Source organism: Sorex araneus, chromosome 10 (genome assembly GCF_027595985.1).
Source record: "Sorex araneus isolate mSorAra2 chromosome 10, mSorAra2.pri, whole genome shotgun sequence".
Classification (NCBI taxonomy): domain Eukaryota; kingdom Metazoa; phylum Chordata; class Mammalia; order Eulipotyphla; family Soricidae; genus Sorex; species Sorex araneus.
Genome location: NC_073311.1, coordinates 23534734 through 23550308, shown reverse-complemented (window position 1 = coordinate 23550308; position 15575 = coordinate 23534734). Strand labels below are relative to the sequence as shown.

The 15575-nt window shown below is 35.9% G+C and overlaps 1 protein-coding gene across 1 annotated transcript in view; it reads right to left on the bottom strand.

The window, feature by feature from the left end:
• Positions 1 to 15575, bottom strand: part of ACSS3 (acyl-CoA synthetase short chain family member 3) — a 186800-nt gene that overhangs the window by 93986 nt on the left and 77239 nt on the right. The window contains exons 6-7 of the mRNA XM_055118199.1: positions 12407 to 12487; positions 12221 to 12316 (exon numbers count right to left, since the gene is read on the bottom strand). Of these exons, the coding sequence (XP_054974174.1) occupies positions 12221 to 12316; positions 12407 to 12487 (177 nt within the window). The remainder of the gene's footprint in view (positions 1 to 12220; positions 12317 to 12406; positions 12488 to 15575) is intronic.

Here is a 15575-nt window from a genome sequence, read left to right as displayed (position 1 = left end):
AAAGAGCGCCCTTGGACTCCAGCAGCCCACTGAAATAATTCCAGAATGTGAACTGAGACCTTACGCTGGGCTGCGACAGTGGAAGCCGGGTATTCCTTAAATTTTTTAACCTCTCTCTCTCAACCCCTTCCTCCTGAGCACAGCACAGCCTCCACCGCTTTTTGAGCACAAAATGGAGATGCCGAGCCAGTTCTCTCTAGGTTTCTCCACCTTATGAGCACCATAAAAGGGTAAAAGCTTGTAGTGATGTTATTTCTGGCTGTACTTTCCCTGGACTTTATACAGAAACCCAGAACCTAATGTCATCTAATCATCAGCAATATGAAATGGTTCCTTTTTAACGGGTCGGACTTTGGGGGAAATCCTAACAAGAATAGTAAGTCTTTTGCTGAAATATTGAAGGCAATCAAAGTGGTAGCCATCTCTCTAAACTGAACTAAGCCATATCCCCACGCCGGCTGAGAAGAAATATCCTTCTTTCTCGGGAAGAAACGTGGCGTGGCGTTAACCATAGTATGATGTCCATTAAGCAAACACAGACCTGGTGGCATGGGAATGGGATATAAGGGAAAAAATTATGTACATGGAACAGCGGGATGCTGGTGGAATCTCGAGCCGGAGCTGATACCAGCGCACTACTTTTGGTTCCAGAAACTGCTTGCAGAGATTCTACTAGACTATCAACTAAGTCAGAGCCCCACGCCCGCTGATGATGGGAAATAAATAACCATCTTTTTCGGTTTTTTTCCCTTTGTCAGGCAGCGTGGCGATTACTAAACAGGCATGAACTCGGTGGCGCGGGACGAGGGGGGAAAAAGAAAAGTTATGTAACAAACAGCGGGACTTAATATCTCTACATTCTCAGCAGTGGAGAACTATCAAATGCTTCCTTGGCAGTAGGACTGTCTTTTTTTTTGGGGGGGAACCCCAGCAACAATAGTGAGTTATATGTTGAAACATGGAATGTAATCAAGATAAAGCATAAATGAAGTGAAACTTATCACTTACAAGGGCGGGACTGGGGGGGCGGGAGGGGGTGGGAGGGGGCGGGAGGTATAATGGGGTGGTTGGTGATGGAATATGGGCACTGGTGAAGGGAAGGGTGTTTGAGTATTGTATAACTGACATAATCCTGAGAACTATGTAACCCTTCACATGGTGATTCAATAAAACTTAAAAAAAAATACTGGCATAAGCTTTACAATCTCTTTCAACTGAGAAGATCAAATTATAATGACTTAATCAGAATAAAAACTGAGTCATCATTTTCCCATTCCATCAATATAAAAAGGGCAGTATGGTCATACTAAATTTAAGACAGGAATAAAAGTCATTTTCCATTACAAAAGAGAAAAAAAATGATATGTATATTCAGCATACCAGTTAGCAGGAATACAGAGTACAGCTGCCAGTTTTAAAGGAAGCATGGTTGAGAATGTGTCTCAGTACATGCCTTGCATATGTGAGGTCCTGTATTCAATACTAGACAAGAAGAAGAGGGAAGAAGGAAGGCAGGAAGGCAGGAAAGCAGAAAGAGAGAGAGGGAGGGGGGAGAAGAGAGTGAGGGGATGAAGGGAAGCAGGGAATGCAAAGGATTTGGGTCCAAGTATTGACATTCACACATTGATAACTGAACAAAATATTATGAAAAAGAACAGAATTGATATTAATTAACACCTATGAGAGGCTGTAAACAAAGTAGTCATATATTGTTACAGGATCTTGTATATGATCACAAGATCAATATTGTAACTGTCAACCTTTGTGTATAGATAAGGAAACTTGGGTTACTGTAACCAGGTAGTTCTTAGATAGGTCACAAAGCCAAAAGTTTCAGGGTTATCAAACCCAGATGCTGACTCCAAAAGTCATGCAACCATCCTTACATGATGTCATTTAAAAAATGTTAGTATTCTATATCCATGTGGCGTATAGGTGTACAATATATATATATACATATATATATGTGTGTGTGTATAATGGAACATTTTGGTACAGACATATAGACATACATAATTGTATTTCTTTGAAACTTTCAAATTAGTTTCATATCATTATCTAATTTGATTCCTAAACAAAGAGTGAAGAATTTATTTCTCACTCTATAAAGATAGCATTAGAAAATCTCTTTTATGATTTCTCAAGAAGATTCAATAGGAAATTATCAATAAATATTCTAAAAATATGAAAGATACATGCTGGTTAAAAGCAAGTTATGATAAAATTCATATAAAGAATGGAAACAAAAGATTATAGATATCTGAATGGTGAACCATGAAATGTACTGCATCATTCACAGACCTAAGTCTCCAAGGTCATTCGTAGTTCATTCACAAATTCTACTCTGAAAGGACAGACCCTTGAGAGAAGAGATCACTCGGTTATTTTCCACATCTACTGCTCATTCTCCAAAATTGATAGTAGCAGTTCTACACAGCCCTGTGTGTGAATTCTTTGGTTTGGTGCTTAGATGAGCAAAAATGTGATACAAAGGGAGCTGCCTCCAGGGTATAGGTAACTGCTTCAGAGTTGTAAATTAGATAACAGGATTTCAAGGTATAAGTGGTGTGTATTTGAAAATTTAAACGTTTCAAGGAAGGCATTCCAAGGAAATGGAAGGTTGATGCTTATACTGTAGAATTTTACGGGGTTGGGGGGAGAGGAATAAATTTGTGTTTCCAATAATATCAGAAGCTTATATTATCTAGTCCTTACTGTAGTATTTTATTCTCACAACTATTCTAATGGTTTTTCATGGATTAATCAATTTGATATAAGAAAGCCATTGATAATGCTGACTTTAATGGATGAGAAAACTGAGGCTTATAGTAGTTCAACCACTTTTTTGAGGTACAATAATAAATATATAGAAGTTTTAAGATTCATACCATTGAAGTTTAACTTTTATACTTCCTCTGAAACCCTGAAACTTTTTACTTCAGTTTAATTTAGACTAAAGCCTCCCTCAGTAAGTGCAGGTGAACAGTCGGCATTTGAAACGTAAAGCATTTGAAGAGTCATCATCACTCACAAAGAAAAGGAATTGGAATGAATATCAGTTACAATAGTCAAACCTGTAACCAAATAAAATATTTACTCTAGAAAAATTAAACAGAAGATTTAGAGAAGATTCACAGGAGAGCAAAACTGGAAGAACTTGTATAAATCCTCCAGTGTTAACAGTGTTAATGAAAAAGAAATAGATTTTTGAAGAGATGGATTAGTTTCCCCAAAGTCTCACAGGTATACAAAGACAGAGCAAGATAAATAGCATAGGTATTAATATTTTCAGTCCAATGGCCAATGTCATACACCACATTTAAAACACTCAAACTTAGACTCTTTGAACTTATTACCTGAGAAGTCAGAGTGCAGTACATATGTTCAAAGTTAGTTCTTTACCTATTAACACATTTGCTGTAGATAATCTTGTGAATATCAGAGTACTGAAATGACTTGTTGTCCTAAAGTATATAATTTTTGAAATGCAAACAATTATAAAAAAAGAGTAGATTTTCATGTCTTGAAGACATTCAAAGTCTCTTTCCTACATAAAAAATTATGACAACTGCCATAAAAAATATCAAGTTTAATATCAAGTTTATGACCTAATGTCAATTTGGTGCAAGGGCACCAGTAATATTCCATTCTAAATCTAGATGGAGAATTAGTCAAAGAATAGTAAATTAATTTCATTTTTTATTAAAGTGAGATATATATTTTGTTATTTTAAAAATAAACTCTCCTAACACATTTCAAGTACATAAGACAGTGTCATTAATTATAATCAGATGAAAGAATTCATCTTGAATCATGGAAACCTTGTACTGCATCACCTTTACACTCAGCAGGAGGAAAAGACACATTCTTCTCAAGTGTACAAATAATATTCTCCAGGACAGATCATACGTTTGATCACAAAACAAGTGTCAACAAATTCAAGAAGACACAGGGAAATAAGGAAGCTAAAACAGAAGTTAAAAGGTATTTCAATACAAAACCAAAGCCAAAATATTCCAAAAAACAAAACAATGCCGAGAATTAAGTTTATCATGAAAATACTTACACTGAAAAGGAAGAAAAGTGGCCGGGTGATAGTTTAATGATTAATGCATAAATAAGCATGCACCCGACCCAAACTGAGTTTGCACTAGCACAAGGTTCCCTGAGCATCACTGGTGCAGGCCTACAGACCCCCAGTACCCCAGGGTCTCCCGTTTAGCTGTGGCCTGGGTATCCCTGGCACTAAAGGGCCTTTGCATTGAACTACAGGACAAATGTCAGTAGCAATGGGAACCGGGGGCCTCCAGAACTCTGCTTGTGAGCACCCCTAAATAAATAAGCAAAAGCACAAAACATTGCTCATACCTCATGTGTGCACATCAAGGAACTAGATAAAGTAAAAAAAAAAAAAAAACCCTAAGACACAAGTTAGCAGAAGGAAAAGAAAATAAGAGAGAGATTAGAGCAGAAATAAGAGAAGAGAAAAAACGTTAAAAAATCAAAACTGCAAATTGATTCTTTTGGAAGTTAAAATGGCAAACCCATCATTAGACTAATTAAAAACCAAGAAGACAAATAGTGTCAGAAATAAAAGAATAGGTAATGTAATAGATGCCTCAATAATTAAAAATAAACTTAGAGGAGTGTATGAAGATCTAGTGGCCCAGTAAACTGATTTCTTAACAGAGCCACAACACTGCCTCTGGGGAAACCTGTATTCCACAGGAATATTCAACTGGAACGTGTGCAAAAAACAGACATTTGTACATATGTGATAAGAACAACCCCCAAAAATTATGCCAAGCGTAAACTCACAGCATGAATGCTTATGTAACCTACAAATCCAGTTTAAAAAATAAGAAAACTGGGGAGGCAAGGAAACAGAAAAATACAAAAATTGATGTAGTGATATGCAAGGTAAATAGCAATTCAAGATTTCCAACATTTTTACTTGATCTTATCCTGTGGGAAACATTAATAAGATAAAATGAAGTGCTCTTAAAAAGTTAATTCTTTATTTTACTTCTCTGAATTATATAGAATGAACTATTTAGAACTAGCTAACATATATTAACTGAAATTCCAATTTGTCTTCTAAAAATGAATATTTAAAATATGTCTAACTCAATTAATAAAAATAGGTATGAGGTGAAAAAATACCTTATTCATTGTCCTTAAAATAATTTAATAAAGAGAATATTTGAATGAATTTTTTTCCTACCTCAGAGAAAAATATCTTTACCTAATCAGCTCTTCTCTTCTAGCCATTATATAGATTTGTATTAATTCCAAAATAAAAAAATATTAAAAAATGAAAGGAATCATTCAATATTTATTTTTAAATATCTTTGGATATTTGAATTCAATAGAGGTATGATTTATCAATTATTGTTTATGCTCAAGACCAGTGTTTCTTGATATTTTTCTAAAGACCCTACAGACTTAATTTTTTTCTTGTACTCTGTACTCCTCATATCCACTCTGTTTTACTGGCTGGCTCCCTAATCTCATGCTGTGCCTCCCCTCCCCCCAGAATTTACAACATGTACATCTTTTTTTTCCCTTGGAATAGAATATCTGAGGGGATGGACAGGGAGACATAGGCCCCAGATTGAGATAAGGCCATTTTAGCTGACAGTGATATATATCTTGTCAAAACATTAATAAGAACAGAAGTACTTATAATAAAGTTGTTCTCTCTACAAAAATTTCACCTTTGTTTTGATGACATAACAGGGGACACTTGTTTTGACAAACGTATTGAGTGTGAAGCTGAATCAGAGGCCAAGAGATAAGGTTTTAAACAAGGCCAAGGATAGGGCAGACACTACGGACAATTTATATCATGTCAATAAGCTTAAAATATGATCGGGAGTCAAGAGTTCTTTGAAGAGTTCTATTTTTAAACATTTATGTGAGATGACTATAGACTCATATACAATGACAGGAAAAAAAAACAGACATAGAGCATATATTTTACTTAGTTTCCCCCTGTGTTAGTATCTAGTAATACTTAAAATATCATACTTAGGATATGAATATAGTCAAGATACAGAACAATTTCTTCACAAAGATCCTTCATGTTGTTATCATTTGAGTGTTCAATGCTAATAAGTAGATATGAAATTGGCATCCATTTGCTGATTTTGTATTCTGAAACTAGTTTAACTCATTGGTTAAGGAATGCTCTTTATATGCTCAACAAGTTTTACAATGACAATCAAGCCATATTTGTAATAAGTGATGTTGTCCATTTTTAAATCTATCTATGGGCAACACGTCTATCTTTGGAGATGTGTTCCCATCTTGTTCATCATTAGACCTAAGAAGCATCAAATATTTGGGAGCTATCAAAGAACCATCTGTCTTGGTTAGCTGAGTATTGGTGGGAATGGCCCCTGGGTCTCAGAATACTGATTAGAAGCCCTCTCCCAACCACCCCAAAAAGCAAATTCCACTGGAATTTTGGTAGGAATTGCACAGAATCTACAAATTTATTTAGGATGAGCATTTTAATAATCTGGCACCAGCAGGAAGTAGTTTATCGGCGTGACCCCTGGGTTGCCGGAGACTGGGGGGGAAGCTGACAAAGGATCTCTGCTCCCAGGTCCCGTTGAGCCCTGAGTCCAAGGACACAAAGTTCCGCGTTACTTGGGTTCTGTGGGACAAATAATCTCCTCGTCAGCCACCACCCAGAACTCACGGCTGCTTCTCCCAGAAGGGAGCATAAAATGAGGCCCCCATAACCATGCCACCGAACTCAGTACCCAGCTGTTTTCACTCGGGGCACCCCAGAGCGGGGTGGATGAGAGCTCTCCCAACCCCAAAAGATCCAGTCCTGGCAGCCAACTTCCACAACCCAAACGCCACCCTCCAGGCCGCTTCCCACAAGCTCAGGGCAAGTTTCACATGAGTGAGCATACTCCTGGACCACACAGCCACTTTTGAAGCCACACGACATCATAAGACACTCCCTACTCATTTCCCATACCTCTTGGAGAGCCTGGCAAGCTACTGAAACTATTCTGCCCGAATGGTAGAGCCTGGCAAGCTACCCGTGATGTATTTGATATGCCAAAAACAGTAATAACAATGTGCCCTTCATGTTCCTGGGGTGAGCAGATGCCATTGGGCTACACTAGCATGTGACAGGGACAAATGGAGACGTACTGGCACCCGCTCAAGCAATCAATGAGCAACAGGATGACAGTGCTACAGTGACAGTGATTTTAATAATAAGTTTTCCAATTCATGAGCATGATACACATTTCTGGTTTTGTTTGTGTGTGTGTGTGTGTGTGTGTGTGTGTGTGTGTGTGTGTGTGAGAGAGAGAGAGAGAGAGAGAGAGATCTGTTTATTTTAATAAGGTCCTCTAGCTTTCCATGCTTTTGTCTTTAACAACCATTACTCAACTGTACTCCCTGGAATTTCTTCTTTCATATAATTGTAAATGTGACTGCTTTCTTAATTTGTCTATCTTTTAATTCATTATATAAAATATTTTATATTAATTTTATCCTATTTTCCTGTACTTATTTACAACAAAAAAATTTTTGGAGTCTATAAAATTCCCTATGTATTATTGTCATCAGAAAATATCTATAATGATACTTCTTTTATAACATTTTTCTTAGTGTCTTTTTCCTTTTTAATTTTTTTTATTTTATAAGTCAGTTCACAATATTTGATTACATTTAATATTCAAACATAAGGCCCCCATAACTATGCCACTGGACTTCGCACCAAATTGTTTCATACTGGGCACCCCACAGTGGGATGGGAGAGAGCCCTCCCCACCCCAAGAGACCCAGCTCCATTAACCAAAAAACTCCACAAACCAACCACTGCCATGCTCAAGGCTGCTTCTTACACGCTCGGGTGGAGCCTCACATATTATTGTATTTTTCTTGCTTTATTACTGTGGCTAAGACTTTTAGTACTATGTTGAATAATGCTGTTGATTGAGATCACTTGGTCCTGATCTTAAATGAAAAACTTTCAGTTTTTCGATGTTTAACATGATTTTAGCTGTAATCTCGTCATATTGGCCTTATTAGGTTGAAACTTATTCCTTTTATTCCCAATGTGTAAGGTTTTCTATCATAGATCAATGTTGAATCTTCTCGACTGTATTTTCAGCAACTACTGATACAATCATAAGATTTTTATCTTTCCCTTTATAGATGTGGTATCACTGTATCACTGTCATCCTGTTGCTCATTGATTTGCTCAAGCGGGCACCAGTAACATCTCTATTGTGAGACTTGTTGTTACTGTTTTTGGCATATCGACTATGCCACGGGTAGCTTACCAGGCTCTGCCATGTGGGTGAGATACTCTCGGTAACTTGCCGGGCTCTCTGAGAGGGGCAGAGGAATCAACCCAGGATGGCCTGGTGCAAGACAAACGCCCTACCCGCTGTGCTATTGCTCCAGCCCATAGATGTGGTATATTATGTTAATTTAACTTGCATGTATAGAAACTTCCTTGCATTCCTGGAATGAACACCAGTTCACAGCTTATGGCTCTTTAGGTGTATAGCTGGATTTTATTTGCTAAATTCTTATGATATGAAGTATTTTTACATTTATGTCTCTCAGCAATAGCTAGCATGCTCTCCCTTTCTCCCTCCCTCCCTCTCCCTCTCTCTCTCTCTCTCCCTCTCTCTCTCTCTCTTCTCTCTCTCTCTCTCTCTCTCTCTCTCTCTTATTTGCTCACTCAATTTCTCGCATTTTCACAATCAGGATAAGATAGGCCTGGTGCTTCTGAGAATATATCCTGGAGATGCGAAAAAGAAAAATACAGTAGAAATGACATCTATACTTGTATGTTTATTGCAGCACTATTTAAAATAGCCAGAATCTGGAAAAAACCCAAGTGCCTGAGGACAGCTGACTGGTTAAAGAAATCTTGATACACATACACTATGGAATACTATGCAACTGTTAGAAAGGATGAAGTCATGAAATTTGCATATAAGTGGATCAACATGGAGAGTATCATGCTGAGTGAAATGAGTCAGAAAACGAGGGACAGATCTAGAATGACTGCACTCACTTGTGGAATATAAAGTAAGAAGATGTGAGACTAACACCCAAGAATAATAGAGACAAGGGCCAGGAGGATCACTCTAGGGCTTGGAAGCTGGCCTCACATGCTGGTGGAAAAGGCAGCTGGGATAAAGAAGAGACCACTAAGTGAATAATGCTTGGAGGGATCACTCAGGATGGGAGACGCGTGCTAAAAGTAGACCACAGACCAAACATGATGGCCACTTACTACCTGTATTGCAAACCATAGCACCCAAAAGGAGAGAGTAAAAGGGAATGTGCTGGGGGCTGGAGCAACAGCACAGCAGATAGGGCGTTTGCCTTGCATGCGGCCAAACCAGTTTCGATTCCCAGCATCCCATATGGTCCCTGAGCACCACCAGGGGTAATTCCTGAGTGCAGAGCAAGGAGTAACCCCTGTGCATCGCTGGGAGTGACCCAAAAAGCAAAGAAAAAAAAAGGAAATATGCTGGTCACAGAGGCGGGGGTGAGGGTGTGGGAGGATCCTGGGATCATTGGTGGTAGAGAATGGGCACTGGTGGAGGGATGGATTCTCGATCATTGTATAAGTGAAACGTAATCACAGAAGTTTGTAAGTCTGTTAACTGTATCTCACAAAGATTCATTTAAAAAAATACACTTATATAATATATATATATATTTTATATATATATTACTATATATCACTGTATCACTGTATCACTGTCATCCCCTTGCTCATCAACTTGCTTGAGCACGTAACGTCTCCATTGTGAGACTTGTTGTTACTGTTTTTGGCATATTGAGTATGCCACCGGGAGCTTGCCAAGCTCTGCTGCAGGTGAGATACTCTCGGTAGCTTGCTGGGCTCTCCGAGAAGGGCAGAGGAATCAAACTCGGGTCGGCCACGTGCAAAGCAAACGCTCTACAGGCTGTGCTATTGCTCTAGCCCATATATATTACCAAGATAGGCCTGGTAAAATTGTGCTAGGGATAGGTATCCTTTCCTTCCATACTTTATAAGTATTTAGCAAGGATAGATATTATATTTCTGTGAATGTTTTCTAAAATAATTATTGAGAACTGTAGTATTAAGTCTTTATTGTTAAAGTGTTTTCTTGATTACTGTTTGCTTTCTGTGTTTCTGCCTTGTCTGTTCAAGTTTTTTCTCCTTGAGTGAGTCCTGGGAGGATGTATGATCACAAACCTCCATTTCTTCAAACCTGATCGTTTTGTACACAGATGTGATCTTTGTATTTCTATATTATATTTTCCATGTGCTATTTTTTAATACCAAGATTTCCTTTCCTTTTTTTCTCAGTGGACCTAGATTAATTAATTTTTCTTATCCTTTAGGAGCACAAATTCTTACTCCTTTTGATCTTTTGTATCAACCAGGTATTAGGTGAGGATTCTTTTGCAAAAAATATTTTGTTTTCAGATCGGGCCTGTATTGTTATGAAGTTTCATCTTAATAATGCTTTTGCTGCTAGCTGGAACTGACAGTTTAATTCCTCTATTTTTAGTTATCTCAAGATAACTTTTCTTTCTTTTTGGGAACCAGCTCTTTATTTCTTCAATTATTTCCTACTTTTGTTTCCAATTTCATCGATTTCTATTTTGTATCATTTCATTTGTTTTGTCTGTTTCATGCTTACTTTGCTGTCCTTACCCAGATTCTTGAGATGAATTACTAGAGAGATAATCTGAGACCTCTCTCTCTTCAAATGTATCGATTTAGTGCTGTAAATTTGCTTCTTAACACTGCCTTATCTCTGTTATGCAATTTTATTTTATTTTATTTTATATTTTTGGTTTTTGGGTCACACCCGGCGATGCACAGGGGTTACTCCTGGCTCTTCACTCAGGAATCACCCCTGGCAGTGCTCAGGGGACCATATGGGACAATGGGATTAGAACTCGGGTCGGCCACGTACAAGGCAAACACCCTACTCGCTGTGCTTTCGCTCCAGCCCCAATTTTGAAGGGAGAGGTGTTTATTTTTTGTTTTAGGTGACACCAGGCTCTGCTCAAGGTTTAGGGATCATACCTGGTGGGGCTCGGGGACCATATGTGGTCCTGGGAATAGAACCCAGGTTGGCCACATGCAGGCAAGCACACTAGCTGCTGTACTATCTCTCTGACCCCTATTACACAATTTTGGTATATGTTGTACTATTTTATTAGTGATATGTTTATATTTTTATATATCATTCTCTTTAAAAATTCCTCTTTTTGTTGTTTATTCAGAAGTGCATTGATTTTGTTTCAAGATCTTCCTATTAACTTTGTTTATTGATGTTCTGAATCTAATCTTGAACCAAATAGAGGACAATCTATTTAATTTCCATTACATAAAATTACATAAAATCTGTTGAATTTATTTCTAGTCTAGGACTTACTTTACCTTAGTATATAATATGAAAATACTTAAAAACATCTTAGGTATTATTTTGTTGGGTATAAAGTTCTATATATGACAAATTCTGTCAGTTGAGAATTAGAAAATATTACATTTTTGTATATTCTATAGCATTCTATTCACTGTTTAGTAAACTATTGATAGAACTATGCTGAAGTCGCTAATTGTGGGCTTTTCTATTTCTCCTTTCACTTCCGTAAGATTTTGCTTAATATATTTTGCAGATTTACTTGATAAAATATATTTACAACTGCTACACTTTAAAGTTTGACCCTTTTCATTATATAATGTCCATATTTATATCTAGGAACCTTGTTATTACTGAATTATATTAGCCAATGTCTCAAAATTTAAATCAGCTATGAATCTGGTCAGTTTCTAAATATTTCTTATACACAGAATGATCATGAAAAACAAAGACAAAGGCCCATACCTTTGAAATTCACACAATCCAGACCCCAAAAAGTGACACTCTATTGCTAGTTTTTTGATACTATATTCTTTCCTAGGACTCTAAAATCAATGTCAGATTGCTAGTAATTTACAGAAATCTGTTAGTTAGAACCTTGTTGGTATGTGCTTTGGGAATATAAATTTTACTAGATTTATTCAACACATCTTCCTATTTTTACATATTGTTTGCTATCATTTCTTTCTCTTTTGAAAAAAATATTTTAGCCATGACATTTTTCCTGCTCCTTCCAATTTTTTTCTGTTCCTAGTTAGAATGGCTTAAGTAACATAATTTCAAATTTATTTTGTTACCTCATATAAAACGGTTGTGTTCCCATGTATAAGAGGTCCATAACAGATATAGGAATGCCCAACAACCCAGCCTAAGTCAGAAGCTGCCCACCACACCTGAAAAATAAGAAGATAATAAAAATGTATATGTCTACATTATACATATATAATAAATGCCATCTAATATGAATTTAGAACCATGATTACCTCTCCAGGCTTAAGTCCATATACAGATGACATTGTCCAATTTAACATTACAGCATATCCTCCAGTGGGTCTTACTACACCCTACATGAAAGAAAAAGTGAAATTTAAATTCTAAATCTGTAAATTAATAGATGTTATGCTTTTATCTAATCCATTTAAAACTTTTCCTGTTGAATATATTTTATACTGTAACTATGCTGAAAATTGCTCATTTCCACATAACTGTACTTGGGTCATTATTTCTTTGTCTTCTCTAATACAAAAGCGAAATAATTTATTCCCATCAGTTCATTTGTAGATTCAATGTCACATTTTTTGATTCTCTGAAGTACAGTCATGATCATGCAAAATCATGTGCGATTATTTTTTCCAAGTTTGACATATTTTCACATTGTAATTTCATTTGCATTTCAAAAACAAGAATGGACTCTCAAAGTTAGTTCCATGCCTAAAGTACATACTCTCATAGGATATTCCTTGAAATGATTAAACAACAGGATTAATACTTGATCAGATTACACTGCTATTCTGTAGATCATGCTAACATGGTGTGAAAGATGATAAGTTGATCAATTCCTTAATGAATACTGGACTTCTGAGAAGTTAATACCAATTAGTTGAATTTGACACTGATAGAGTTGCCTTAAGTTATGTTTTGGGCAAAAATAGACATCTTTACATCACAGTCATAACACTTCATGTCATATTCTAACATTTATTTTCAACATTTGACTATATTCAACTTTGATGCTTTGAAACTGTGTCTGAGTCACTGAAAACAAAGCCTACTAACAAATTTAGTCTTTGGTTTCACTTATTTTTTAAATATAAACATTAACCATTTTAGGCTTGAAAACTTAACCAAGTGAAAAATCAAGATAAACAGGTGAATGTCAACTATTATAAACAAGTTTTCTATTTTAGTGTCACAATTCTATTCAGAAAATACTCTGTTCGGACATTAATAATTTTACCCTATAGACAGGAATAACTTTGGGGCATAACTCTGCAGCTTTAATTCACATATTGCATCCAGGGAATGAAAAATAAGTCAATGTTGTTAGCTACTAAAATTGTTACTCTCCTCAGGTGCCACTAATAAAACACAGGTATCAAGCTGTGGAACACATTTGATCTACCAGCAGCAACACCTGGTCTTTTGGCATATCACATGCAGTTCTGTTGGCATTTGACAGCTCCTTTCTAAGTTGTATGACATAGTTAGCATGCTTCTGGCTCTTTTGATCATCATGAGAATAGCAGAAATTCTATGTCCCCTGCCAGTAAGTGTCTCATATGCTACTTTATCATGTAAACTGAAAAATTCTTGTCCCAATATATTCTGTAATATTCTCCACGCACTTTTCTAATTAGTTTGTTCCACTGAGAAGGTTTTTCTCATGGGTCAGTAACTTGATGAATTTGATACTAATCAACCTGCAGAATTTTGTAAGAGAGATAATGGAAAGTGTTTTCATAGGCATTATGCTATCATATTATACAGTGATAATATCAATTATTTCCCTTAACATATTTTAAAACTTTCTCTTCACCAACTTTTCACTGTGCAGAGAGCTCATGTTTATAGCTCAATGCAAATATTATTACAACAGGGTAAGATTTTAGATTTTATGAAACTGAGGGAAATGAATCCAAGGAAGCACTGAAGAGGAATAAAAAGGTAAGGAGAACAGAAATGAGTTGCAATTCAGTTGTAAAATTAAAAAGGTAATTTAAAGGATTGGCTATCAATGCTTTATTTGCCCTCCAAGTAGATAATTCTTTAATAGATGTGGACCAATATTGTTTGTCTGTAATGTGGTGGATAATTGGGCGACAGAGATAGCTCAATGAACTGGGCCTCAGACATTGCATTACAAGATGGGGGACTGAGGCTGGCATTACACAAATCCTGGTTTAGAACCCAGGAACGGCCCATGAGCACTGCAGGACATGACCCCCAACCCAGAAAAATAAGTGAAACATTTTAAAGTGGTGGATAATTTGATACATTTGACAAAACTCAAAAACAGACTTCTACATTTAAATATAAACCCATTCAGTAAAAATTAAATTATTAAAATATGAAAATGTAGTATCTTATTAAAAATAATATTCCATGTCTTAGCAACCAGTTTCTTAATTTCCATAATGTCAATATCACCCAAAAGATTGAAATATCAAAATAATTTGGTGTTGCCCTTAAAACTCTTATTAAAAACAATTAAAATTGAACTACAAAAGAAAGAAAATCCAAAATGATTTTTATTCCTCTTTGATCCACTTAGTTTTATTTTTACTGAGTGTTAGTAAAATATTTCCACCAACCAATTCTTTACCATTTATTATCTAGACTCCTGAAATGAAATGTATTCTTGCCTGCAAAGAAACTAAGATAACTCCTTTCAATTTTATTTGGATTTGATATGGTGTATAATAATAATCAGGTTATTTGGGCAGACCTTTTTTAAGTAGTTTGTAAGCATAAATGTTTAAATATTATATTTAAAGAGATTTTCATTATTATATCAATTTGCAACTCAAAATAGTGTAGTAAGATAGTTTTGTGTATAATTATTTGTGCATAATTAAATTTTCCATGTAATACAAATAAATAATACCAAAAGATAAACATTTCAGTCATTGAAAGCACAGAGGACATGCAAAAAGCCAAAATACACATAATCAGAAGTTAAAAATGACACTTTTACATTATATTTTGATATCCTGAGTATAAGGTAGAATTATTTTGCATTGGGGTTTTCCCTGAAAATACAAGTATGTTGAATTTTTGCTGTCTTGAACCTCTAATACACTATGTTCTTTATTTCATTCCCTTAAGATTTGGATAACCTAATAAATTCCCCCCCAAAAAATGCTAAAATGTGCCAATATATTGTTTTGAGTTTTGTAGGATCATCTGTAATCTTTGAAGTTTTCAAGGGAACTTGAAAGACATCCAGGAAGAAATAACATTCTGTATTCCAAATGAAGTCTTAACAATGAAATCAGTTTCAGAAACAGACAATGTGAAGCTGCTCACTTTTAAAAGCGATTTAAATTTATATGAATATTTTAAAAACTTAATCTGTACAAGTAAAATTAAATACTGATTATCAACTACCTCAGGATCAGAAAATCAGCCCAGATGGTCTTTTTAAAAGATCTC